Below are 25,287 nucleotides of genomic sequence, written 5' to 3' on the forward strand. Positions count from 1 at the left end.
CCCTGTGTACCTCAAACATTTGAATTTGTTTATGTAAAAATGTGTTTGTGTATCCATGACATTATTGCTTCACAGACTGCAGAGCAAACAATCCATTTCAATGCAATAAAGAGACAACTATTGTACTACACTTGTGAATTTAATGTTATGTAGATGTTTTCTTTTGCTAAATGTGCTAGAAGTATCTGCAGGCACCATTTCAATTTTCAGTGACAATATGAAAAACAAAATAATCCATTGGCTCATTTCTAATTTGCGTTTTCTAAAATAATCTTGTAATGCACTGTCACTCTGATATACATGCAAAGGTATTCAAGTGCTACAACCAATATAAAAAAGAAAAAAAGACAAGTTATACTGTTTATTTTTTTTAGCTCAATAAAGAGAGGGCATCACCACCTACTACTAAACAGCATCTGCTTATCTAGGTCCCTATTTGAGAAAGAAACTGATAAAGTGAACAAAAATAAATATTTTGTATTTGATTAAGATATATGGAACTGATTACAAGGAGTCTCAACAAGTCAGTTGTGAGTTTTCTATCAAATGCAAATAAGCAATTAATACATGAAGGTTTGCAACTATTCATAAATAATCTGTAAGCACTAATCTATAGGCTTAAAGTAAACTATCCTACTAATAATTATAATCTAAGTAGGGCAATTATATAAAATGGCACATTTAAACTCAATCTGGCATCAAAGACAGACATAGAAGGCTTGACCCTTGAGGAATCAAGCTAAACGTTTTGTATCTTACATTGTGTCTAATAAGTTGTGAGACCTGAGCATTTTAGTAACTATTGAAAGTTGTTTAGTCTGTGAATTCCTGCCCTAATAGAGCCCGACCGATCATGGATTTTAGGGTTCATAACTTTTTTGTGCTGTGACATCACGTCGTGCAAAACATATTCCCACCACGTAAAACACTTACAAGAAAAGTATGCACTAAGAAAACTAAAATAAACATTTCAGTTTTTCTTTCAAATACACTATTGTAAATGCTTTTAAAGAGGTACTTCATTCATAACTGTTATCTAGAAATACCAATCTAGTATTTATCACACATTTAATACCATGCATATTGTGTACCACATTTAACAGTGATAACAAAGACAAGAAATATGTTTAACTTTTAAATATTAATGTAAGGTAGAAATAGTCCTTTTAAAATAAATAAATATATTTGAAATTTTCTACAGGACAGGCCTCAGGGAAGGGCAGTTCACTTGCTGTTTAACAGCCTGAACAGTGTCATCCATGATGAAACTACGGGAACATCATGTTGATCTTAATCAGACGATGATGAAGTGATTACAGCACACATCTACCATGAGCAGTACAAAAACCTGAAAATATATGGAAGCACTTAACACAAACATAATGAGAAGGATAGTACATCCTTTTTATCCTCATAAAACATTTTTACCTTGCCAACTTGTGTTTGAGATCAACCAAACAATCGGTCGGACTCTAATCTTGAAGGCAGCGCTGGGTAAGAGTTTAGATAAAATGCTCATCCAAGCTCTCAATCTGAGATCTATTATAGTACCATACAATTGTGATGTTTTGTGCACTGTGTGGTGACACAAAACAAATCTCTTAAAATGAGACAACAAAAAAACTCTAAAATGGTCTTTTGACAGGCACCGTCACTTGTTCTAAAATTTCTACAGTTTTACTGTCTCTACCAGAGGTAGTATCTTATCAATGCCTTAAGACTTAAGTATCCTTTAAAGAACAATATTTGAAAATAAAACAGTACAGGAGGCAAGTCTTGCCAAGATCTGCATGACACTATCTTGACAAATACAGCAGAAAACCTGACTTTTATGATTATTGGCATTGGGCCTCGGGTGGAGGAAAAGTCTCGTAATAGAATATGATTTTGAATTCCTTTGAAGCGTGGCCTCAGAGGAAAGGGTCCACACCCAGTCCCATGAATTCATTAGCATCCATGTCGGAGGACTCGTAAGTCTGTTGGGTGTTCTGATGCATCTTTTGATGGTGCCGAAGGTTGGACTTGCTAGAGAACCGCTTGTCGCAAAGAAGGCATGAGAAAGGCTTCTCTTTGGTGTGAATGCGCCTGTGGCAGATAAGCTGGGTGGAGACCCGGAAAGCCTTGCCACACTCCAGGCACTGATAGCGTTTGGGCTCAGTGTGAATACGCCGGTGATTCTTTAGTGCCATTAAATTGGTGAACTCTTTCTGGCAGACCGAGCAGAAGAAGGAGCCGGTCTTGTGGCTGTTCTTGTGGTTGAGCAGTGAACCAGCATGCCGATAAGTGCGCCCACAGTGCTCACAAACATGACTCTTCTCCTCTCTACCATATTCCTCGCTACTTTCGTGCTGGTCTTGAGGCTCTGGGAATCCGTGTACTCGGCCGAAGGCTGATTCAATCTTTGGAAGGCTCTGAATTCCAATCTGTTGGTCCAATGCTGAGTCCCAGCCTAAATCATGGTGCATCTGCATACCTTGCTGATGGTGCGACTGGCCCTGCAAGCTGCCATGGAGTTCCTGGTGCTGCTGAAAACTAGCCAGGTTTGGGAAGTTCTGCTGACACAAGTTGCAGTAGTATGGGAGTCCCTTACTGTGCACCTCCATGTGACTCTGCAGATGTGTGAACTCACAGAACGTTTTCCCGCAATCTGGGCAACAGTGGCGAGCCATTTGAGAGTGGCACTCTAATTCTAGAGGGTCGGTGAATGTTTTGAGGCAGAGTGTGCAGTTTAGGAGGTTAGCAGAATGAGTCTTCTTGTGGTTGAGGAGGGAACCTGCGTGTCTATAGGAGCGCCCACACTGATCACACCTACACAAAAGTAAAGATGGATGCAAATTAATGCATATATATATATATAAACTAAATGCAACATTACATATTATACTAGGGGTGGGACGACATGGTTATCTCACGATTCGGTTTGATGTACGATTTGAGGTTTATGATTTGATAATCTTGATTCGATACAACACTTATATGAGTTTCTTTTTTAGAAAGATGCTTGCACATCATAATTTCTCATCAGAATATGGTTCTCTTCTACAAAATATAAATGCTCAAATTTCATATATGAGATCTCATCCACCTTTCCTATAAGAGTCACAAACAAATGAACCTTCAAAATAGTTGGCTACATTCAGGTTGATCAGGTGGAGGACATGCAATATATGCAACACAGAACATATGAGTTGTAATCAAAACTTCTCTATAACATGCAAGGAACATCTGTACTTGTTTCTATAACTAGCTCATATGTTTGAAGTGCTCTTATCTTTTTATCTGTCATCATAATATAATCACATTTTAGTTTTTCTTCATTAATAGTCATGAAAATGCATCCAGTATAATAATGATATGAGCAGTTGCAGTTTACATTCATTTGTATAACAAGTGCTAAAATGGTACTCTTTAAATTAATAGTTCACCCAAAAATGTAAATTCTCTCATCATTTTCTCACCATAATCCCATCCCATGTGTATGACTTTCTATATCTAAGCTCTGTAAGTCCTCAAAATGCAAGTGAATAGACAATAAATCTTGACATTGGCAGTCTCCTTGGTGATCAAGATTTCAAGCTTGATTACACCTTCTAGTGCACTGCGCATGCGTCAAGCACTAGGAATGGGTAATCAAGCTTGAAATCATGATTGTGCTTCATGACCGCAATAAGAGTTATATTTTGGTCTTTTCTCACCAAAAACCGATTACATTGTTAAGACATGTATTAAACCACTGGAGTTGTGTGGATTAATTTTAAGTGTTTTCTGGAGCTTCCAAATTTTGGTCACCATTCCCTTGCATTGTATGGACCTACAGAGCTGAGATATATATATATATATATTAAAAAATCTTTGTGTTCAGCAGAAGAAAGTCATACACATCTTTGATGTAAATAATGAGAACTTTCATTTTTGGGAGAACTATCCCTTTAAGGTCTCTTTAAGAATGGTGGCAGTTCAACGAGAATTACAGAAGTTTTTAGGTTCAGCACAATTAACGAGAGAAGTTGTTAACTGAATCTGTGCTATGTGTGATTAAAATGTATGTTTATTTTTACTTTTTCAACTGAATGTAAAAATTAGAAAGGGTATTAATTAGACACATTATTCAAGGAAAGTGGAGTGCCTGGATCTCATCTTTGATGGACACACATTATATGAAAGTTTAATTTCAAGCACTTTAACAAAAGATGGCGATTTTCCAGGTACTTACATTTCTAAAAGTGGGTAATTTAATTTACGATCAAGGAGGACAGAATTATTTATTTATTGATTGTGAAAATTTTGAAATTTTAAATTGTGGATATGGTTTGTCATTATTTTGGTTCACAATATTTCTAGTAGTAGTTTTGGTATTTATTTCCATATCCACATCAAAGGCTATTTCATGGCAAGTACAAGTTGTAGTTAAACAATCAATAAAAACTACAAAAGATACACAAAAAAATAAAACCAAACAATCCAAAATTTAAATACAAGATTCTTTAACTGTATTTGTGATAAATTCTAAATGTTTTCCTAATGACACCATACACAACAAATCCTTCAAACGATTGTCTTAACATTAAAAGCAGAACAGTCCAAATGTACACGTTTCAGTCAAAGAGAATGTACAATGATGACATTTTGGTGGTTACGATATTTTGTATTTCCATATATTGTCCCATCCCTACATAATGCATTCAATTAATAACCAGTGTGCTGCCTAAGGCCAGCGATAAGCGAGTGAATAAAAATAGTTACCCATGTAAAACAATACATTACAAGAGCATAAAATGTAATGAAATTGTTCCAACATGACAGTGTTGGAAGATATGGAGAGAGAAAATGTTGTTCCAAACGTGTTTGACTTTCTTTTGTGGAATACAAAAGGCGATATTTAGCGGAATATTTAAGTTGCTCTGTCCCTGGACCACTTGCTTTATCATTCTTTTCCATACAATGAAATTAAATGGTGACCAGGGACAGGAGCAGCATGGAAAAACTTGGATATACATGCAACACCTTTTGTGTTCAACTAAAAGAAAAAAAAAAAAATCATGTTTGGAACGATGAGGGTGAATAAATGAAGACAGAATGTTCATTTTTGGGTGAACTGTCCCTTTAAAAGGAAAAAAACACTTATATATATATATATATATAAAAAAAAAAAAACTAAAACTCACATATAGCATTTGTCCACACCATCTTGACTGATGGTTGAGCTTGGATTGCCATTTCGGTAACAGCGATGTCTCTTTAGCCCAGATCTTCCCTGGAAGCTTTTGCCACATGTTTGACAGCTGTAATGAGAGACTGCCCGTGCATGGATTTTTTGATGGTTATAAAGGATACTCGAAAGACGGAACGCTTTACCACAAGTGGGGCAGACATACTTTTTCCTCTGTGTGTGAATGCGAGTGTGGTTTCGTAGAGCCATGGGATTGGAAAAGGGCTTGGCACAGAAGGAGCAGGTGAAATGGCCTGTTTTGTGAGTATTCTTGTGGTTTAACAAGCTACCTGCATGACGGTAACTGCGACTGCAAATATTGCACTTGAATGGTCGTTCCTCTTTTTTTAGAGTTGCACTATCATTGTCAGCATCTGCATTTCCTGGGTGATCAGAATCAGGGCCAGTCTCTTTGCTACAGGTGTGTCCTGCAAGTAGTTCAGAATCAGGAAATACCAGGCGGCAACGAATGCACCTCAAGTCTTTTGCTTGTTTGCGACCCCTGAGCTTTCTTCTTGCTGCTGCAGTTCTTTTGTTGGTTGAACAGGTGTGGTTGAGTAACTGTTTGTTTCCCCTGAATGCCCTCCCACAGTCTTGGCAGCGGTGTCTCTTGATCGCAAAGTGTATTCGTAAATGGTTCTTCATTGCTAACTGGTTGGAATAAGTGTTGTTGCACAAAGCACAGTAATATTCACCTGTCTTGTGCGAGTTTTTGTGGTTGACCAAGCTTCCCGCATGCCGATAGCTTCTTCCACACTGATCGCAGACAAATGGGCGAGGGTCACTGGGATCTCCCATTAGGCCCTCCTTTTCTTGGCTGGACTGATCACAACTAGAAGCCTGCCGGTGCTTACGGCGCCTGCCAAATCTCTTTCTGCCGGAATTATGTGCCAGCATTCCAATCCCAGAGGCATTCCCACTCATCTGCATGAGTGTCTGAATTTGTTTGTTGAGCTCTTCAATCTTAGCCTTGTTTTCCTGATGTACCCTCTGGTGGTTCAATAGTTGTTTATGGATTTTGAATGCTTTCCCACATTCTGTGCAAGTGTGTCTGGTAGAGAGAGGGAGAAAAAAATGGAAAAAAATATAAGATAAACATGAAAAAACACATTGATAAAGTTTGATCTTATACAACGACTTTATTTTCAAAATGAAATATTTTAAAGGGATGGTTCACCCAAAAGTTTGAATATGACTTTCTGTCTACCGTGGAACCAAAAGGAGATCTTAGGCAGTATGTAGCTTTAGTTACCTTTCATTTCGGAGATGCAATAAAAATGAATAGTAAATGAGGCTAACATTCTGCCTAATGTCTAAAATAAAAATATTACATGGGTTTGGGACAACATAAGGGCGAGCAAAGAATGCCAACATTTTGATTTCTGGTAAACTAACCCTTAAAGATATTGATTACTAGAGCTGGGTAAAAATACTGATATCCAATTAGTCATGATATTAATTTGAACGATTCTAAGTTCCTTAAAATCTCAAGACTGATTTTTACATTAAAGGTTATTTGGTATGCTTAATAAATAAAAACTACATAGTTTAGGCCATGTAGATTTTTTTTCAATTAACATTTTTGTAATGCATCATGTTAGAAGGTTTCCTGTATAATTTACAGCAGAAAGAATTTCTTTCATATGTAAACAAAATGGACGTTATACATTAAATATACACAAATGAATCAGAATCTAAACAAATCGGAATAGAAATCGAGAGCTTGTGAATCAAAATAAAATCAGATCGGGACATTTGTATTGATACCCAGCACTATAACATCTATGAATATTTTAAAACTTACTTTTTAACATCAAAGTGTGTCCTCTGGTGATTCTTGAGGGCCAGCAAATTGTAAAACCGTTTTTGGCATACAAAGCAGCGAAAAACCCCAGTTTTGTGAGACTTCTTGTGGTTGAGCAAAGATCCAGCATGTCTATACACACGACCACACTGGTCACACCTGTACTGCCGCTCTCCATCATGTGGACTCTCCTGCAAAAGTCCAAGTTCTTGCTGAAATGTATGTCCAAGATCGGGTTTCTCCTCACATTTCTCCTCCACACATCCATCTCTTTGTCCTGTGCAGTTGTGGTTATTAAGGTGATAAAGATCAATGCAGCTTATGCCACATTTCCCACAAATAATACTCTCTACTTCCACTTTTGGTTTGATCTCATTCGGGTTGTCGCTTCCATATTTTTCTGGTGGATTGCCTTCTATATTGCTATGCAAGAGCTGGTGGGATTGTAGGTCCTGTTTCTTAGCAAAGCTCTCTCCACAAGTGCTGCAGATAATCAGACTGCATTCACCCTGCTGATTTTCACCCGGTTCATCTCTCTTGACCTCAAGAGAGGACGAGGATGAAGGGCCAGATGCTGACGGTGTGGCATGAGTTTGAGTGTGACCTCGGAGATGGCTTCGCAGTGCACGCATGCTAGCATAGTGATTCCCACACACTGAGCACTGATACATCTCGCCATCATCCTCTTCGTCACCATCTTCACACTGAGAATTATCATCACCATCGCTCATCTGACCATGTATGTTGTCATTAAAGGTCTGCTCACTAAAGTAGTCAGCTGCACTGCCGTTGTGTTCCTCAAAACCAATATGCTCCCCTGACTCTCCTAAGAAATGTTGATGCTTTGTGTTGTGAAAGTCTACGTGACCGGATGTGCCATTCATTATGGTCTGATACTGCTGATTCAGAAGAGGACACATATGTGACTTGATTCCTGCAATATCAGTAAATATCTTACCACAGTCTGCACACATGTGCCTCTCAATGAGGGGTTCATCTTGAGGTAGATGCACTGGTCTTTCCTCTTGAAAGGAATTTTCAAACTGTTCACGAATTTCAGTAGCATTCGTCTCATTCAAGAGCTCCTCGTCAGATTTATGTTGCACAGAGTCTACTAGATCCCGAGGAAGGCCTAACATTTCACTTGCATCTTCCTCATGTGACGGAAAACATCCCTGCCTGTTCTCGTGCGTCAAGGGCTCAGAGGAAAGCCAGTCATTCTCAGCACTAGCAGGCAAAGATGTGGGCCTTCCCTTATGGATCCGAAGGTGGCTTCGCAGAGCTGCCAAATGTGGATAGTTCTTGCGGCAGATGGAACACTGAAAGATCCCTGTTTGATGGGAGCGTTTGTGATTTATGAGACTACCTGCATGCCTGTAGCTTTTTCCACATATGTGGCACTTGAAGCGACGCTCAGAACTTCCAGCATCTTCTACTTTGACATTATCGACAGTCTGTGCTGACTGATCAAGACTGAGGTTCTCAGATTGTAGGGGCTGTTCCTGAGCATGGATAGTTAAATTATCTAAAGTGTTGGGTACATATATATGACCGTTTTCCATTGGCCCCTCTGATTGGTCATAATCAACAGGTTTGTCTAGTAATGGAGGCAATGGTGGAGTGTCACTACAGGGGGGATAGGGAGTGGACTCTGGGGAATGAGTAACACTATCATTGTAAGAAAAATTAGGCTCCTCTGACAGGCTAGTAGGGAGCTCAAATGACACAGAGGAGGAATTGTGCAGCAGAATGTGATTTTGAAACTCATCATCATTTGGAAATGCAACCTGACAAAGGTGACAAAAATGTACATTAGCATCACCATTCTGTGGCATAACATGTGAAGTAAGCTCCGGCTTACAGTCAGTGATGGCAGAGGTCTGCGCTATGGGATGCCCTCGAGTTTTGTTGTGGATTCGCTGGTGACTATTAAGAGCAGAAAGGTTGTTGAACTGTTTGAAACACATTGGACACTCAAAAACTCCCATTTGATGAGTTTTTTTATGATTTATCAGGCTGCCGTGATGTCTGTATGTCTTGTCACACAAGTTGCATTTAAATGGCCTGTCTCCAGCATCATCATCAGCTGCCGTGTCACTATCGGGGTTGGAGCTTGGAACATGTTCTGATACTGCACCATTACTTAGGATGCTCATAGAAGCAATGTTCAGCTTCATGTCTGGCTGCAGATCTGGTATAATGTCAAAATCCACCTCATCTAGATGTGGCAAATCATCATCTTTACAACCACTTTCGATATTAATTCTTGCAGAATCATTCATCCTTGTCCACCCTTGAGACTCTTTATTGCGATGGACCTTTTGATGGGTGGTCAACTGGGCTGCAAGACGAAAAGCCTTTCCGCATTCATTACAAGAATATTTCTTTCTAGATGTATGGATACGCAAATGGCTTTTGAGAGCCAATGCATTGAAGAGCTTCCTGGAACATATATGACACTGAAATGAGCCAACCTCATGCGTTTTCTTGTGGTTAGCCAAACTGCCAGCATGCCTGTAGCCCCGTCCACATTCCACACATTTGAACTTCCGTTCTTCCTCTGATTGATGATAAGCATCTGTATGCTCCGAAAGGCTGGGCATGCTTGCAAATACTACACCACAATGTCTACAGGAAAAGCCTTTGGAACGGCCTGGCCCTTGCATAGCCATATTGGTAAAATATAATTATGAGAAATGTCAATAAGAGCCAGTTTGAAAGAGTGTGAGGGAGAGGGTGAGGTCCTTGTCCTGGCTATTATCAAATGCCCTTGTTCGGTGAGGTATGAATGGAAAAGCAACATTTAAAAAATTAGCTGAGAATGCATTCTGTTCCATTCCATTGGAAATATGTCGTGGAGTTGATGACGATGTGCATCCAGGCAAAAAATTTAATCTGTAATGGAAAAACCAATACATTATTTAGCATAAAGTTAAGACAGGGGCAGTTGTATAACATGACAGTCAATAATCACAAAAAGCAAAAATAAAAAGCAATCATTTACATTACTTTCTCAAGTGAGACAGTTAAAATCAGTTTTGGGTGTAATCTAATTTCAAAGTAATTTATTACGGTAATCTAATTACTTTTAAACACAAAAAGTAGTGTAGTGTATTACATTTCAAATTATTGTAATTGGATTACATTTACTGACTTGAAGTTAATTACTAAGTACAGTACAAGGTTTACACATATTTCTTAAGTAGAATATATTTAAAATACAAATTTTGTTATTTTGTACATCCATTTACATTTCTGTGACAGCTATAAGAATATAGACATTATTTTTAATTCATTGAGTGGAAAAACAAAACTTTTGTTATGGGTAGAGGTCGACCGATTAAACGGTAATCGGACGATTTTTTAAATTTTTTACATAATCGGCCAATATCCACGCATATCAAGCCGATTATTAGGCAGGCGCATCTGTGGGCAGCCTAGTGTTGTTGTGGAACACGTGTTCGACGCACACTGCCCCTAGAGTCATTTTCCAGCAGAGTGAGCAGACCTCATCCAGTGCCTAAGGAAGGAGCTAAGTTCCTTGGAGAAAACAGTAAGGGTTACATTTGTATAACTTCTTTATATTTAATTAAAAACTTTTGATATGTTACTGCCAACTTCAAGAAAAAACGTGACAAACGCGATAGGCGACATGATGTTCGGCTACTTTGGATATTGATAGCGTAGTTGAAGTTGCATTATCACAGCAGAAGGGTTGCTAACATGTCACAATAAGGAAGCAAGAATTTTGCAATTACAGACAGTGAATCTAAGATTTTTATTTGTTCTGTTTGTGTGTCTTATATTTGAGAGGGTTGTCACTCAATGCAGAGAAATAAGTAATACAAATATACCAACGCACTATAGGCTATTGAAGGACTGGCTTTGGTAAGCTCGGACGTTATCGGTTCTGCTGTCGGTACTGGAGAAATTAAGAAAATAAATTTATTATTGCTATAAAGAGAAAGTTATTTTATCTCGCCAGCCATTTCTATGTATAATTATATGAAACCATTTGTCTGTGATGCAATTTAGCTATTCGCAGTCAGAGAGAGAGAGAGAGAGAGAGATCTCGCTCATGCGGTGCCACAGCGAGCACAAAACGAGCCCTGCATAATGAGTGACAGAACGAAACATTCAAACGTAGCCTGGTTTAGATCTGTGATTATTAGTCTGATTTTATTTGAGATTTCGCCTTCCAAAGATTATAAAAAGAATATGTATACATAAGCTGCATTCTGTCTAGCACAACTTCCTTCCCTTCACAGCGGTGCACTGACATTTCTCCCTAAAACTCAAACTTAACGTCAGAATCAGCACGATCGGTGATTGTTGTAAAATGCTACTGTTGCTAAATTGCGGGACACGTTTAATAATAAAAAAGAGCGCAAGAGATTCCGTTCCCAAGGCGGCACGCGCTCCGAAACAGACCGCAAAGAGACAAGCAAAGTATAGGCTACTTTGGGTTTCATGTGCGAGTCTACACGATCAAATGTACACAAAAATATGTCAAAACGACCGGCTTGGAGATTCACTTAAACACAGTTTATGTCTTAAATGGACGTAGTGATGGAAATAGTTGGGAGAAAATATGGCGCATCAGGAGCCTATTAGATCTGAACTCGGTCTGAAAGGGGAAGCTGTCTAATGAAAATGTTTAATCTTTCTTTGATGTTCATTAATCTATCTATGATAAACTATGCAGTGTTATTTTACAATTGATTACTTTATTAGATTTCTTTTTAGACCACACCTGAACAGTAATGTTAGTAGACCTTCCTGAAATTAAATCACTGTGCCTATATAACGTTTATATTTGTGTAATATATATATATATATATATATATATATATATATATAACAAAAAGAACCGTTAAGAATACTGTTGAAGTACCGGATCGATAAGCAGTATCGGTAAGATAGTAATACCATTAAAACCTTAACGATACCCATCCCTAGTTATGCCTGTGCTTCTCTTGGATGCTCTGAATATTGGATTACGTGTCTGGATTGCCCCTTAACTAAAGCTGCATTTGGATCTCAACCTTCGTGTCTCGGAGCAGTTCGTAACACCTGCTTTGTTTATTTAATATATTTGTTATACATTATTTATACAATATGTTTTTACATTATACATTTTTAATTTAAGTGTACAAGTGCAGATTGGTCAAGTGTTCAATAAATGTATTTGTTGAGAAATGTTGTCTATCTTAAGTAATTATTTGTGTTACATTTTATCCTTCAAATAAAAGGTTCAAATAAGAGGTTAAAAACAAGCACATATCGGCCAAATATCGGCCAAAATAAATCTGCAGCATTAATCGGCCGACACGGATTTCAAAAGATCGGCATCGGCCTGAAAAAACCAATATCGGTCGACCTCTAGTTATGGGGTCCAATAAAGTTACTTAAAAGTAATCAGTAAAATCAGTAGTCTAGCCAACACTGGACATAAGCTTGAAGTGCACATAACCAATGGGTAACTATGTAATTCATGTAAATATAAAAAAAGGAGAAAATAAACTTATATATACACTTGTATATAAACTTACATATACAAATAAACTTGTATATTCTAACATAACTATTATAAGATCATATGTTAATAAAAACAAGTTTCATATATCTTAATCTTAATTTTTTGTCCAATTGGATTGTAATCAGGACTCGAGTTAAGGGGGATGCGAGGGGAATAAATTACAAACAAATATCCCCCCTAGTAAAACTGCCATCCCCCTTACCATCCCGTTTAGATCAATTGTGCCATGTATTCCTTAGAAAATTAAAATAGTTTACTTGCATGATTAGTTCAAAGTATGATATTTAACAGACTTTAAATAACCACAATTAGACAAGCAGTGTAGATTTAGACTTTCAGAATTTGGAAATATTCTGCCATTGTTATGCTTTTTTGGCACAATCTGGTAATCTCTCTCCACTGTAAAAACACAGGTGTTTTTTTTTAGTTTAGCGTGTTCTTCCCAGTGTTCACATGAAATTATACCACTAAAGGTAATACAAGTTTTGCGAACCATTAAAAATGGCCAAGAGAACAGTTCAAGGAAATATTTTGACCTTTAAAAAGAAGAGAAAGGAAGGAAAGATGAATATGACTAGTGTTTTAGGGCATAAGTAAAATACAACCGAGAGCATCAGCTGCATATTATGACCACATATAGCTAAAGCACAATGAATCTTTGCCTTAAATGCAGAATGTAAACACTACAAATTACACATAATCTACTGCTTCTGATGTGGATAGAATGAGGCAGAAAGGATGGCCTATTATTTATAGAATATGCAGCATGGAGAAAATTACAGCTGCAGTGACAGCTTTGTCTTTCCATAAACATAAATACAAGATAGAAAAATATTAACAAACCTTAATAGTTTATATGTTTAATTACTATGTTCCATCAGTCAAAAAATATTGTATGCTTAAGAAGGCTTTAAAGACATGGTATGGGGAAGTCCCTGTCATTTGGCCTGTGAAGTATGCACAGGCCAAATGAATGCATGAATTAACCAATTGTCCTTCTAATGTCCATATTTGACATGACAAATGATAATAGTGGCATCCCCATTTTGGATGCATGTAACATACAAAATATAAGAGTATTAGATTGCTTTAGCATCATTTAGTGCAAATGGACCTAAATTACATACATTTCTTAAGAAACACTCCATTAATTGTTGTTCACTGAAGCTTGCAAGAGATAACTCAATGAGAGTTCACACTATTTAGTAGGACTGTGAGACTTCATTAAGGTTTCATTTTCATCTGCGGATATATAAAATAAAAAATGAATCGTTGTAACATTTCTATAGTAAAACTGTAAAATATAGAAACTGGAGTGCACCTTTCTAATGATGTATGTTCTTTTTTTGTTGTTTTTTTTTTTTTACAAATTGACCACTGATTGTAATATACTGATGCTTTCAAGGCTATCATATGCCATTCTCACAATTAAGACAAAACTTCTATATCCTGGTTTGTGTACAATTGGTTATAATTACCCGATCATTGGGCAGTGGTCTCTTATTTAAATTTTTTCCCCAGAGTTGTATACACCGATCAGCCACAACATTAAAACTATCTGCATAATATTGTGTAGATCCCCCTCATGCCACCAAAACAGCACCAACCCACATCTCAGAATAGCATTTCTTCTCACCACAACTCTACAGAGGGGTTCTCTGAGTTACTGTAGACTTTGTCAGTTTGAGCCAGTCTGGCCATTCTCTGTTGACCTCTCTCATCAACAAGGCATTTCCATCAACAGAATTGCCGCCCACTGGATGTTTTTTTGTTTCTGGCATTTCTGAGTGAATTCTAGAGACTGTTGTGGGTGAAAATCTCAAGAGATCAACAATTTTCCTCCCATTCTAATAGTTGATGTGAACATTAACTGAAACTTCTACAGGGTTGGGGAGTAACGGAATACATGTAATGGGATTACGTATTTAAAATACAAAATATAAGTAACTGTATTCCACTACAGTTAACATGTAAATAATTGGTAATTAGAATGCAGTTACATTCAAAAAGTATTTTGATTGCTTAAGAGATTACTTTGCATTATATTGTCATTTATTTCCTTTAATATTTAGTAAATATAAATGATGAGATCCAAAGTGCATTTGAACAGCTGTGAACTTTCTTATGATGAGTTACAGTCATACGAGGAGACAGAGATGTAAGTTTGGAGCAGAAGAAATAGAAATAAACCTTGTGTAAATTGTCTAAAATGCTATTTCTAGAACTTTTACATGCACGTTACCAGGCACGATCATATTTGTTATAAAGAAAATTCACGATAGATCATAATTTCTTTTTTATAGTAAGACCTTTGATATTAGGGCAAAAATCGTATTCTTGATAATAATTTTCGTATTGTTTTCCTGTAGAAATATCAAAAAATTCTTAAAACAAAATCAATTTGATTAATCTTGTTTTAGAAACAACACAGCATAAGATATTTAGGTTTTTTTCAGAGAATGTATTTTTAACATGTGTATTTTGTCTTACTGTTACTGGCAGAGTTTTTATAGTCAAAACAAGTGAAACAAATCTGCCAGTGCTGAAGAAGTAATCCAAAGTATTTAGAATACGTTACTGACCTTGAGTAATGTAACGAAATACGTTTCAAATTACATTTTACAGCATGTATTCTGTAGTGGAATACAGTTCAAAAGTATTTGGACTTTATAGTGCAGCACTTCTAAAGTTATTGCATTTTCGGAATGAATCGCTAATGTTATATTCATCATTTGTACGTGAGTTTAGACAGAAGTGTTTGCTAAGTTAATGTAAATGCAAATCAAATTAAATGTTGAAGAACTCTGCGGCAAAAAAAAAAAAAATAACACCACAGACACTAAATTATTTATAAAAGCAACTTTGCGAGTTATACAATCAGACGGGTACATGCAGGGGTTTATACAATAAACCAAATCTATTTACCATCAAACAATCCTGAAACTGTTAGCTGATCCTTGAGGCGTTCTGTAGTGTACCCGTTTTTCCCTTCTTTTTTCTTAATGTTTAACTTTAAAAGATAACATCATCCTATAAAATAACGCTGACACGGTAAATCAGTCGGGGTCTGACTCCACTTACGAGCTCCAGCAGCTAGATGACAGACTGCCTCACACAATGGGGCTCTTTTCACACAGTAAAGTGCAAATAGCACAGTAGCCAAACGGCAAGCTAGCTTACACAAACTTGACAATGAGTTAATAAAGGTTATGAGATTTAACATGACTCCAAACACTATCTAAATGAATACAATATATATATAGATATATAAAACACCCTTATTCTGATTACCCAAGTCTATTTGGGAGAGACAGCAGCATCCAATCGCTATGTAAGCTAATTAGCATCTGGTAGCTAGCAACTGCGGCTAAATTTAATCAACTGATTCTCCACAAAATAACACTTGGAAAAAAACATACTTATCGCTGTAGAATCCATGTGCTGTGTTGGTGTTAGTGATGTAGGCATTCCGTGCACTTTATTGTAGTTACAGGACGGGCGTGTTCGTGCCCCTTTTCTACCAATTGTCTTTCCCCCATCCCACTCGTCTCACTTCCTGCCTCTTCTAGCTAGGAAACAGGAAATGTGCATCAGCGGAAAAAGTCCGTCTTCTTATTGTCTAATGACTTTATACGAGCTGTTGTCTTCAACACATATTAACAGTTGCAATTTGTTAAACAATTTAACCTAACCACACCATTAGTGTCTCTATTCAATTTACACACGTTGTTATATAAGTGCAAATGCACAGAACATTCTCACATACACGTACGTTGAAGTGGGCATACGTGATTTCCCCTCCCACAGGCTTTCTTTCTCCTCCACCCATTCTATCCGACTCACCATGCACTGTAGTCTGTAGAAACACTTCGGGAAGAACCTAAAAAAGCGGTTGCTATAATTAAACTATCAGAGCATTTTTATAGACATTTCCACTGTGGCGACGAAGTCATGAAGGCTCAGATCTCCGCACGCGCTGGATAATTTCGTCATGGTCCTAAAGCCGCCGTTCATCTCATCTGAAATTTAACGATTAGGAATTAATATTCAAACATACACCTGTTCCACCTAAGGGCACAAAAGGTACGCATCATACATAATAATAATAATTAGGAATACTGGTTCAAGTGATCAGATATAGCTAAAATGCAGCGAGTATGCTAGAGTGACAGGAGCGGCTTCGCATGTACAGCGGTCCTAAAGCCAGCCATTTTGTGTTAATTCGCATGCCGTTGAAACCGCCTATAGTAGTTGTTTGGGCCCGTTGATCTGCCTCCTGAGCTGTCATTGCATTACATTTGTGTTGCTTCGATATGGTCCGCGTCAGAATGATTAATCTCTGTTAAACTGAAGTGAAATGCAGTTTTGTACTTCAGCCGGTCAGATGCGAACTTCCTTTGACAACAAGAGCGTTTTTCCTAATTGTCCCTGAGGTCCTAATGCCCCGGCCATTTTGTACCTTTTCCCCCATAATAGCGATTTCAACATCATACCTTCACAATATATCTGGGTAACTATTATTACCATGATATTATACCATGGTAACGATTCCACTACTGTTATTGTTATTTCGGTAATGTTAAAGAGACAGTTCACCAAAGATAAAAATTAAATTCTGTCACGATTTACTCACCATCATGCTGTTCCAAACCGGTATGTCTTTCGTCCTTACGTAGAACACAAAAGGAGATGTTAGCCAGAATGTTAGCCTCAGTCAACATTTACTTTCTTTGTATGAAAAAAGATGCAATGAAAGTTAATGGTGACTGAGGCTCATCTTTTGTTTTCCACAGAAGAGAAAAGGTCATTTGTGTTTAGAACAACATGAAAATAAATAAATCACAAAGGAATTGTCATTTTTGGGTGAACTATCCCATTAATTTCGTACAGGAATGAAAACTACTTTCAGCTATAATCACCTTCTTTAAGCTAATCTGTTTGGTGAAATATTCTACATTTTCCTTAATCACTTGAAATGGTTAGTGTATGCTTAAACTCTTTAAAAGCTTTAAATTCAACAAAAATCGCTGGTAGTTGTGAGCCTCCGGCAAACCTTTGGCAACAGTGGACAGTTTACCGCAATGGTTGTTTGCATGTGAAAATTCTCAATGGTGAAATTGCTGCAAGTTTGTGGAAAATTTGCCAGGAACTCTACATTTTTGTAAGGGCTGAGTGTAGTGCTGCACAATTAATCAAAAAGCTAATCGCAATTACGATTACGGCTGCCACGATATGTAATCGTGAAAACCGACGATTACAGCGTTCCATTTAAATCTGCTCCTGTTGTGTCAATGGTTTCTATTTACAACATGTTTTTGTAGTGTTTGAGTACTCTAACCAATAACTAACATGTCCATTGAGCAATGAAACGGCAATGGCCAATCAGAGCTGCTTAAAATAGTCCTCCGTCCAATCAGTAATGCACAAGTTTTAAACCGTCTGAATGCCCAGTTGCTGTATGTTCCACCTCTGTTTGCGGTGGCACACGAAAATTAATACTGAAGAAACATCACCTGACACTTGAAAAGAAGCTGAAGAACAAGAGCGAAAAGCACTTTGGAGTTATTTTGGATTCATTGCATATTGCACCGACTTTGATCTATACTATGAAATATACTGCAAATGAGCAACAGGACAAAACTAAAACACTCCTGTTCTAATGAAGACATAGACGTGGTGTAAATAATTGATTTATTATGCTGATTAGACAGCTTTGCTTTTAATGAGAGCATTTGCGAGAGTGCAGAACTTTGTGTGGAGCGTCACTGAGCTCGCGTTAGGCCAATGTTAATTTGCTATGCATTAAAGTAATTCAGCTTAACTGTTCTAAGTTTGTTTTGGAGGTGTGTCCAACATAAAGTATATGGCATGAATAGCATATTTCAGGAATCACCGTCATTGTTATCGCTTCTGCTCTAATATGACCCATTTGCCACACAGCTGGTATAGATTTAACATTTTCACGTATCGCACAAACTTCTATCGCAAATTACTTTTTAATTTCCAAAGTGCATCCACTGAGGACAAATATTATTTAACGATCATCTTACGATCACCATTGAAGATCTAACGGGATCAATGGTCTCTTGTCTCGTCACTTAAGGGCTTACTGAACGCAACAATTAACTTGGTTAATTTAAATCAACTGTTAATAAGTTTGAATATTGAATATGTCATATTATTTACTGTGCATGGACTAATAATTTAAGCAGTAGTTTAGCAATAATTAAATTTATTCTATACCATAGATATCCATTTAAAATATTTTTTATTTGGCCCAACATTAACAAACATTATTACAATATTTAATGCCTAAACGATGCTTAAAAGAAACTGGAGCGCAGTTCATATCAACCATTGAAATCTGCTACTCTGAAGAACCACATGGTTGCTTGGTATGTGACGTCACGGTATTTTAATATTTTAATCGACATAAATAATTGCGATTTCAATATCAAGGGCAATAATCGACAGTTATGATTTTTGCTATAATTGTGCAGCCCTAGCTGAGAGTGTGTGGACTCTGAAAATTACATATTAATTAATAATTATTTACAGTATTAACAATAATTAATAACAATATTATCAATAACTAGTAATTATGATATTTTGAAAGACATAATGGTTACCTTATTAAATTGTAACAGATTGTTTACCAGCAATTTATGAAAACAAATCATTCTCCTTGTGTACAATTGCCAAGTTTAAAACAGAAAGTAACAATACGCCCTTTCCCAGTGTAAGAACTACAGCCATTTTAGATACCTTTACTCAGAACTACTATTTTTCGTCACTTTCGCTGTGTGAGGTGCTGCAACCTGTAATTCGTCAAACAAGTATGATGCACAAAGCAATGAGAATCGCAGAGTCAGCAGTCGCCATGAGTAAAAAAAACATGTAGCTGCTAGCCTACTTCTCAGAGGATTGCATTCATTTTCCAATTCCCTTAACAGAAATAACATAAAACCAAAAAAGTATCCAAATATTATCGACTGTTTCACATATTATATGTGTGGAAGGGGTAAGCAGAGCTGCTGCAGGACTCCAGCGGGTGACGTGGTTTGAGTTTTCATCGCATCTGTACTGTGTGACTAGATAGAAAAAAAAGTGATTTCTGGATTACTTGTTTGAATTTTTCTTTGGATAATGGACAAAAATAATAAAATGTTTATTGAGAGTGGGTAATTGAAATCTGTTATATACTTAACCATCATGAAATAGAATTTACATAAAGTGTTGCGTGCATGTTACTGTGTGGTTAACTTGCATCAAGACATTTTTAACTTGCATCAAGAAAGTTCCTAAGGGAAAAGTACGGTGACTATATGTGAAAGGGACATAACACTAAAACACTATGCAAATCTGAACACAGATCTCTAAAATATATCTAAACCAAAGGCATTCATTGAATACTGTTGGCCTTTCTCTCCCCAGTAACTTCAGTATGGCCTCACCAACGACAGAGGAGTATACACCACCACCTTCTGAGAATGAACCTGGCAAAGAACAGGAGGACTTATCAGAACAACCAACAAGAAGAAGAGGCAAAGGGAGACCACCAAAAACTCTGCACACTTTTAAGTGTTCAGTCTGTCAGGATGCTTTTACCAGCCCTTCAACTCTGCAGAGCCACAAGCTGTCAGCACATGGTAAAGAGAAACAGCAGCAATACACCTGTGCACAATGCACTAAGACATTCACCAGCTGGGCACAGCTTTCCAAGCATCAACGCTCGCACTCTTCTCAGCGTCCATTCCAGTGCCCACAATGCCACAAGGCTTATAAGACACAGACGGAGTTACGCAACCACAGCCGTTCACACACAGGAGAGAAACCTTTTGTTTGCACTGACTGCGGCAAGGCATTTATGCAGGCCATTTGTCTACGTATCCACATGACGCAGCACAGCGGTGAGAGGCCTCACTCCTGCCCTCATTGCTCTAAGAGCTATCCCACATTATCTAAGCTCAAAGTGCATCAACGATCGCACACAGGGGAGAAGCCTTACTTATGCGCGGAGTGCGGGAAGAGTTTTGCCGACCCCTCTGTGTACCGCAAGCATCGGCGCAATCACCAAGGCCACCGCCCGTATTCCTGCGGTCAGTGTGGTAAAACGTACACAGAGCTGAAGGACTTGAAGAACCACGAGCGCTCGCACACAGGGGAGAAGCCTTACCTGTGCTCCGACTGTGGGAAAGCCTTCTCCCGTTCATCCTCTTTGGCCTGCCACTTGCGAATCCACTCTAAGAGCAAGCCTTACCAGTGTGAGGAGTGCGGCAAAGGTTTTACTCAGCTCTCCTCGTACCAGTCCCACCTCCGCACACATTCAGGCGAAAAGCCCTTCCTTTGTCCACAGTGTGGCAAGATGTTTTCAGATCCCTCTAGTTTCCGCCGACATCAGAGGGCGCATCAAGGTTTCAAGCCCTACCCCTGCGATAAGTGCACCAAGAGGTTTCGGCAGCCTGCTGACCTTGCAGTGCATCAGCGTGTGCATTCCGGTCAGCGGCCGTACAAATGCCAAAGCTGCGATAAGGCTTTTGTTGCTTCTTGGGATTTGCGACGACACATGCTGGTTCACACCGGGCTGCGGCCTTTCTCCTGCACTGAGTGCGGCAAGTCCTTCGCAGAACGCTCCAGTCTGAACAAACACAGGAGGGTGCATTCTGGGGAGCGCCCCTTCAAATGCCAGCAGTGCTTCAAGTCGTTTGTGGTGTCCTCTAGTTTGCACAAACACGAGAGGACACACTTAACAGAGAGGCCTGTGCAGGACCAGCCTGCCCCTGAACCTGCTCAAGTGTTTCCCCCCACCCTCCCCCAGTTCTCATGCTCTCACTGTGATATGATATTTGGGACCTGGGAGGAAGTGCAGGCCCATTCCAGCCTTCACACTATCTCTCCCCCGACTGATTCTACAGTTTCAGCTTTACCTGACAGTCAGTTTGTTTGTGTGACCTGCCAGTTAGAGTTTGCTCAGCTGGCTGATCTACAAGCACATGAGAAATTGCACCCCAAGCCACGACCCCACATTTGTGACAACTGTGGTAAAGGTTTCCTGAATAAAGCCGGGCTTCGCAAACATCAGCGCATCCACTCAACAAGTCGGCCTCATTGCTGTGCTGTTTGCGGGAAGGCTTTTCTCTTTGCTGCCTATCTTCGCAAACATTTGCGCACTCATCGCAATACTGAATCCTCATCCTCCCTGCCACAAATGGACATAGCACACACTCAACCCCTACCATCCCCACCAAGTGCTGCATCACCTTCAGCATCTGAGCCCTCCACTATTTCACTCTCTGTTCCTATGTCGACATTTCAGGCAATGCCATCCCATGCATATATAAAGGAGGAGGGGCTCTGAAATGATTGCTGACTGTGTCAGCTGCTTAGAACATCTCAACAATGTTAACATTTTTGTAATTGCTGTTCTGTATAAATACAACTAAGAAAATCTTTCAAAAATCAATGAAATTGACAGATCAAATCTTTCAATGCATTAAAGAGACAATTAATGACTATTAAAGAGACCCATAAAGAGAAATTCTGCCATCATTTACTCACCCTTATGTTGTTTCAGACCAGCATTATGTTATAGCCATAGTCTTTTTTCCATATAATGATGAAGTGTGAGGCTAAAATCTCCTTTTGAGTTCCACAGAAGAAGATCAAATGGGTTTGGAACAACTTGAGGGTGAGTAAATTATGGCAGAATTGTTATTTTTGGGTGAACTATCCCTTTAATAGTCACTAATTGTTTTAATATTGTCTAGATTTATTTAATATACAAATTATGTCTGTATCATGTTGCACTTCTGTATCATAACCACAGGATTAATCGGATATGTTTGTACACTTGCAATAAGTGTAATATTTAAATGAATATTTTTGTCAAGAGACCAGTCATCATGACTTATTTAATTTAATAAAGTAAAAAAGAAAAATCCATCAGCAGACTGCACAAAATTCTGTACTTAATCAGTTTGTTAACAGCTGTGATTATTTGAATGCTTTTAATGCACCAAGCTGCAGAATTTGTGATGGTAAATATATATGAGGGTTATGACTTTCTGAACATTGTTATGCTTTTATTATTACATTAAACTCCAATAAACAATTCTCCTCTTGTGTCTTCACTTGTACCTCAGTGTCTGCATTTTTCCTTTATTTATTGTGTATGCCTTAAAACAAAATTCCCCTCATGGATTCATTAATTTGTATTGTAAATTAAATTTAGGCAATGTGGTATAGATATTATGTTATTTGAAGAAGATTTAATGTGCCATTCCACCAACCATTTGAATTTAATTTAGGTGTCAGTTAAGAAAATCACCTTAAAATTCCTGTGATTTCAAAATTAAAGTTTTGCTGCTTTTAGTCTATATTTATTCTCTTTAAGGTAATCAATATGACCTATGAACTTCTTTGAACTTGAAATGCTGACAAAATTTGTTTTGAGAAAATATACGCATTTAAAATCAGTAAAGTCTCTCTCTTCCAGCTTGACAGACCAAGGCACAAACATGATGACGTCTGAGAAACTTTGTCCAGTCAAATGCTTTCTAAAACAAGAACACTCCCTCCCTGATCATGCCTTCGCCAGGGATGGATTACTGACCGGGCCAAAGGGGCCAGTGCCCAGGGGCCCTTGACTTCCAGGTGCCCTGGGCTTTAATGTTGCCCAATCCCCCCGCTCGGAATCCAACAACTTTTAAAGGGGGGCCCTTTGAGATAAATGGCCCCGGGGCCTTTGCAAGTCATAATCTGTCCCTGGCCTTCGCAGGGTACTTTGAAAGGAGCACAATCCTGTAGGCTCAATTCCAAACAGATTTTCCGATAAGAATCGCTTAAAAATTAGTTTTGACTTACCATTATCACCTTTTAGCCTTCTGAAGCTCTCACTGTGGAGGGTAATTGTCTTCGTATGGGAATGATGACTTCTAAATAAGACACACTGATGCTGAAGCTGGATGAAAGGAAACTTGCTGGAGTTTACTTTGATATACCGCTCAATTGTTCTTTATGCTTAGTGTATTGTGATTCAAAACGTGGACACATTATGTTGTACTCATTTTTTTTTTCACATTCATCTGTATTTGCACAATGGCTCTAGCATTGTCCTAACATAAAATAAAGTCCCCGGCCTAAAAATATTTCTCCGATAAGCCATTTCACTCGGTAATACGTCACAATACAGTAATAAAGTAAGTCGTAACTTCCGTTTTATGGTGACTTTAAGAAGTAGGGATACACGATATATCAGCGTATGATATATTATTGGCCGATAACCGGGAAAATCAAAAGATTATCATCGTGCCGATAATGAAATTACTGCCGATCTTTTCACAGATGATTTGATACCATTTATTTGCTTGCGGCTGAGAATCTCTGACTGACTGGGGCTCATTTAATTCAGAGGGGTATTCCATGTATGTCATGTGAACTGAATGCATTTCCTTTATTTTTAATACCATTTGATGTACCCACTTGGGGTTTCTAAAAACGTAGAATCATATCACCTTAAACTTCCCACAATTGATGATGGTGTCATTGTACTAATACACCCTTTTTAGGGGTGGTATCGCTAGCACAGCGAGTATTGACACTGACTACAACCCCTGTCACCAGTTGCCAGTTCGAATCCAGGGCGTGCTGAGTGACACCAGCCAGATCTCTTAAGCAGCCTTTTTGGGTTGGTTGCTAGGGAGGGTAGAGTCACATGGCATAACCTCCCCGTAGTCGCTAAAATGTGTGGTGAGTTGTACGTGGATGCTGGACAATACCCAGATAGCATACATATCCGGGCCGCATCTGGGCAAACTATGGCACATATGGCTCAGTTCTGGCAGTGGTAAAGGTCATATGGGCCGTATCTGGGCCACACACGTCATGACGGTTTTAGTGTGAGTTGTGCCTTGTTTTGTGTGGGCCAGATCTGGCCCGTGTGTGGCAAGCCAGTTTTAGTGTGAGTTGTGGCTTGCTGTGTGTTGGCCAGATCTGGCCCATGTGCGACAAACCAGTTTTAGTGTGAGTTGTGGCTTGCTGTGTGTGGGCCAGATCTGGCCTGTATGTGGCAAGCCAGTTTTAGTGTGAGTCTTGGCTTGCTATGTGTGGGCCAGATCTAATATACTAATATTAATGAAAATAAACTATTATTAAAAAGGTAATTTATAACACCATTAAGGTCCTATATAACACTTTCAAAGCAAGATTCTTTATGAAACTTTATAAAAAGGGGTCTATTTAGCACCAAAATGGGTTCTGCTATTGTTACAAGCCAAAGAACCCTAATTTGTTACTGTTTAGAACCATTTTCTTAAGAATGTTTATGGGGACATTCCATAGATGTAATGGTTTTTATACTGTACAAACTGTATATTCTATCCCCTTACACTAACCCACCCCTAAACCTATACCCATCACACAAACCTTTCTGCATTTTTACATTTTCAAAAACATAATTTAGTATGATTTATAAGCTGTTTTCCTCATGAGGACCAAACAATGTCCCCACAAGGTCAATTTTTTGTGGCATTACTGTGTGGACATTTGGTCCCCATAACATAGGGAATTACCAATACACACACACTCACACACACACACAAACACACTTGATTTTATGCCATGGTGGGGACCTACATACTTCTACCGGTTTTATACTGTGCTAATTTCCTAAACCTATACCTACTCCTAATCTTAACCTTCACAGAAACTTTTCTGCATTTTTATATTTTTATTAAA

The 25,287-nt window shown here is 38.3% G+C and overlaps 2 protein-coding genes across 3 annotated transcripts; one reads left to right on the top strand and one right to left on the bottom strand.

Moving 5' to 3' along the window:
- Positions 1–1,260: 1,260 nt before the first annotated feature.
- Positions 1,261–16,476, bottom strand: znf646 (zinc finger protein 646). Of its 2 annotated transcripts, none has more exons than XM_052103045.1 (5): positions 16,396–16,476; positions 15,972–16,121; positions 7,014–9,908; positions 5,166–6,260; positions 1,261–2,808 (listed from the first exon to the last, which is right to left on the bottom strand). In XM_052103045.1, the coding sequence occupies exons 3-5, from the start codon at positions 9,683–9,685 to the stop codon at positions 1,911–1,913; spliced, it is 4,665 nt and encodes a 1,554-aa protein (XP_051959005.1). In that variant the 5' UTR covers positions 9,686–9,908; positions 15,972–16,121; positions 16,396–16,476; the 3' UTR covers positions 1,261–1,910. The 2 variants fall into 2 exon arrangements, with proteins under 2 accessions (XP_051959005.1, XP_051959004.1); XM_052103044.1 differs by having other exon boundaries at positions 16,319–16,430.
- A 20-nt stretch (positions 16,477–16,496) lies between these two features.
- Positions 16,497–22,655, top strand: znf668 (zinc finger protein 668). Its single transcript, XM_052103056.1, has 2 exons — positions 16,497–16,635; positions 19,987–22,655. The coding sequence occupies exon 2, from the start codon at positions 19,997–19,999 to the stop codon at positions 21,908–21,910; it is 1,914 nt and encodes a 637-aa protein (XP_051959016.1). The 5' UTR covers positions 16,497–16,635; positions 19,987–19,996; the 3' UTR covers positions 21,911–22,655.
- Positions 22,656–25,287: the final 2,632 nt, after the last annotated feature.

The sequence above is a fragment of the Xyrauchen texanus genome, chromosome 33 (assembly GCF_025860055.1).
Source record: "Xyrauchen texanus isolate HMW12.3.18 chromosome 33, RBS_HiC_50CHRs, whole genome shotgun sequence".
Taxonomy (NCBI): Eukaryota; Metazoa; Chordata; class Actinopteri; order Cypriniformes; family Catostomidae; genus Xyrauchen; species Xyrauchen texanus.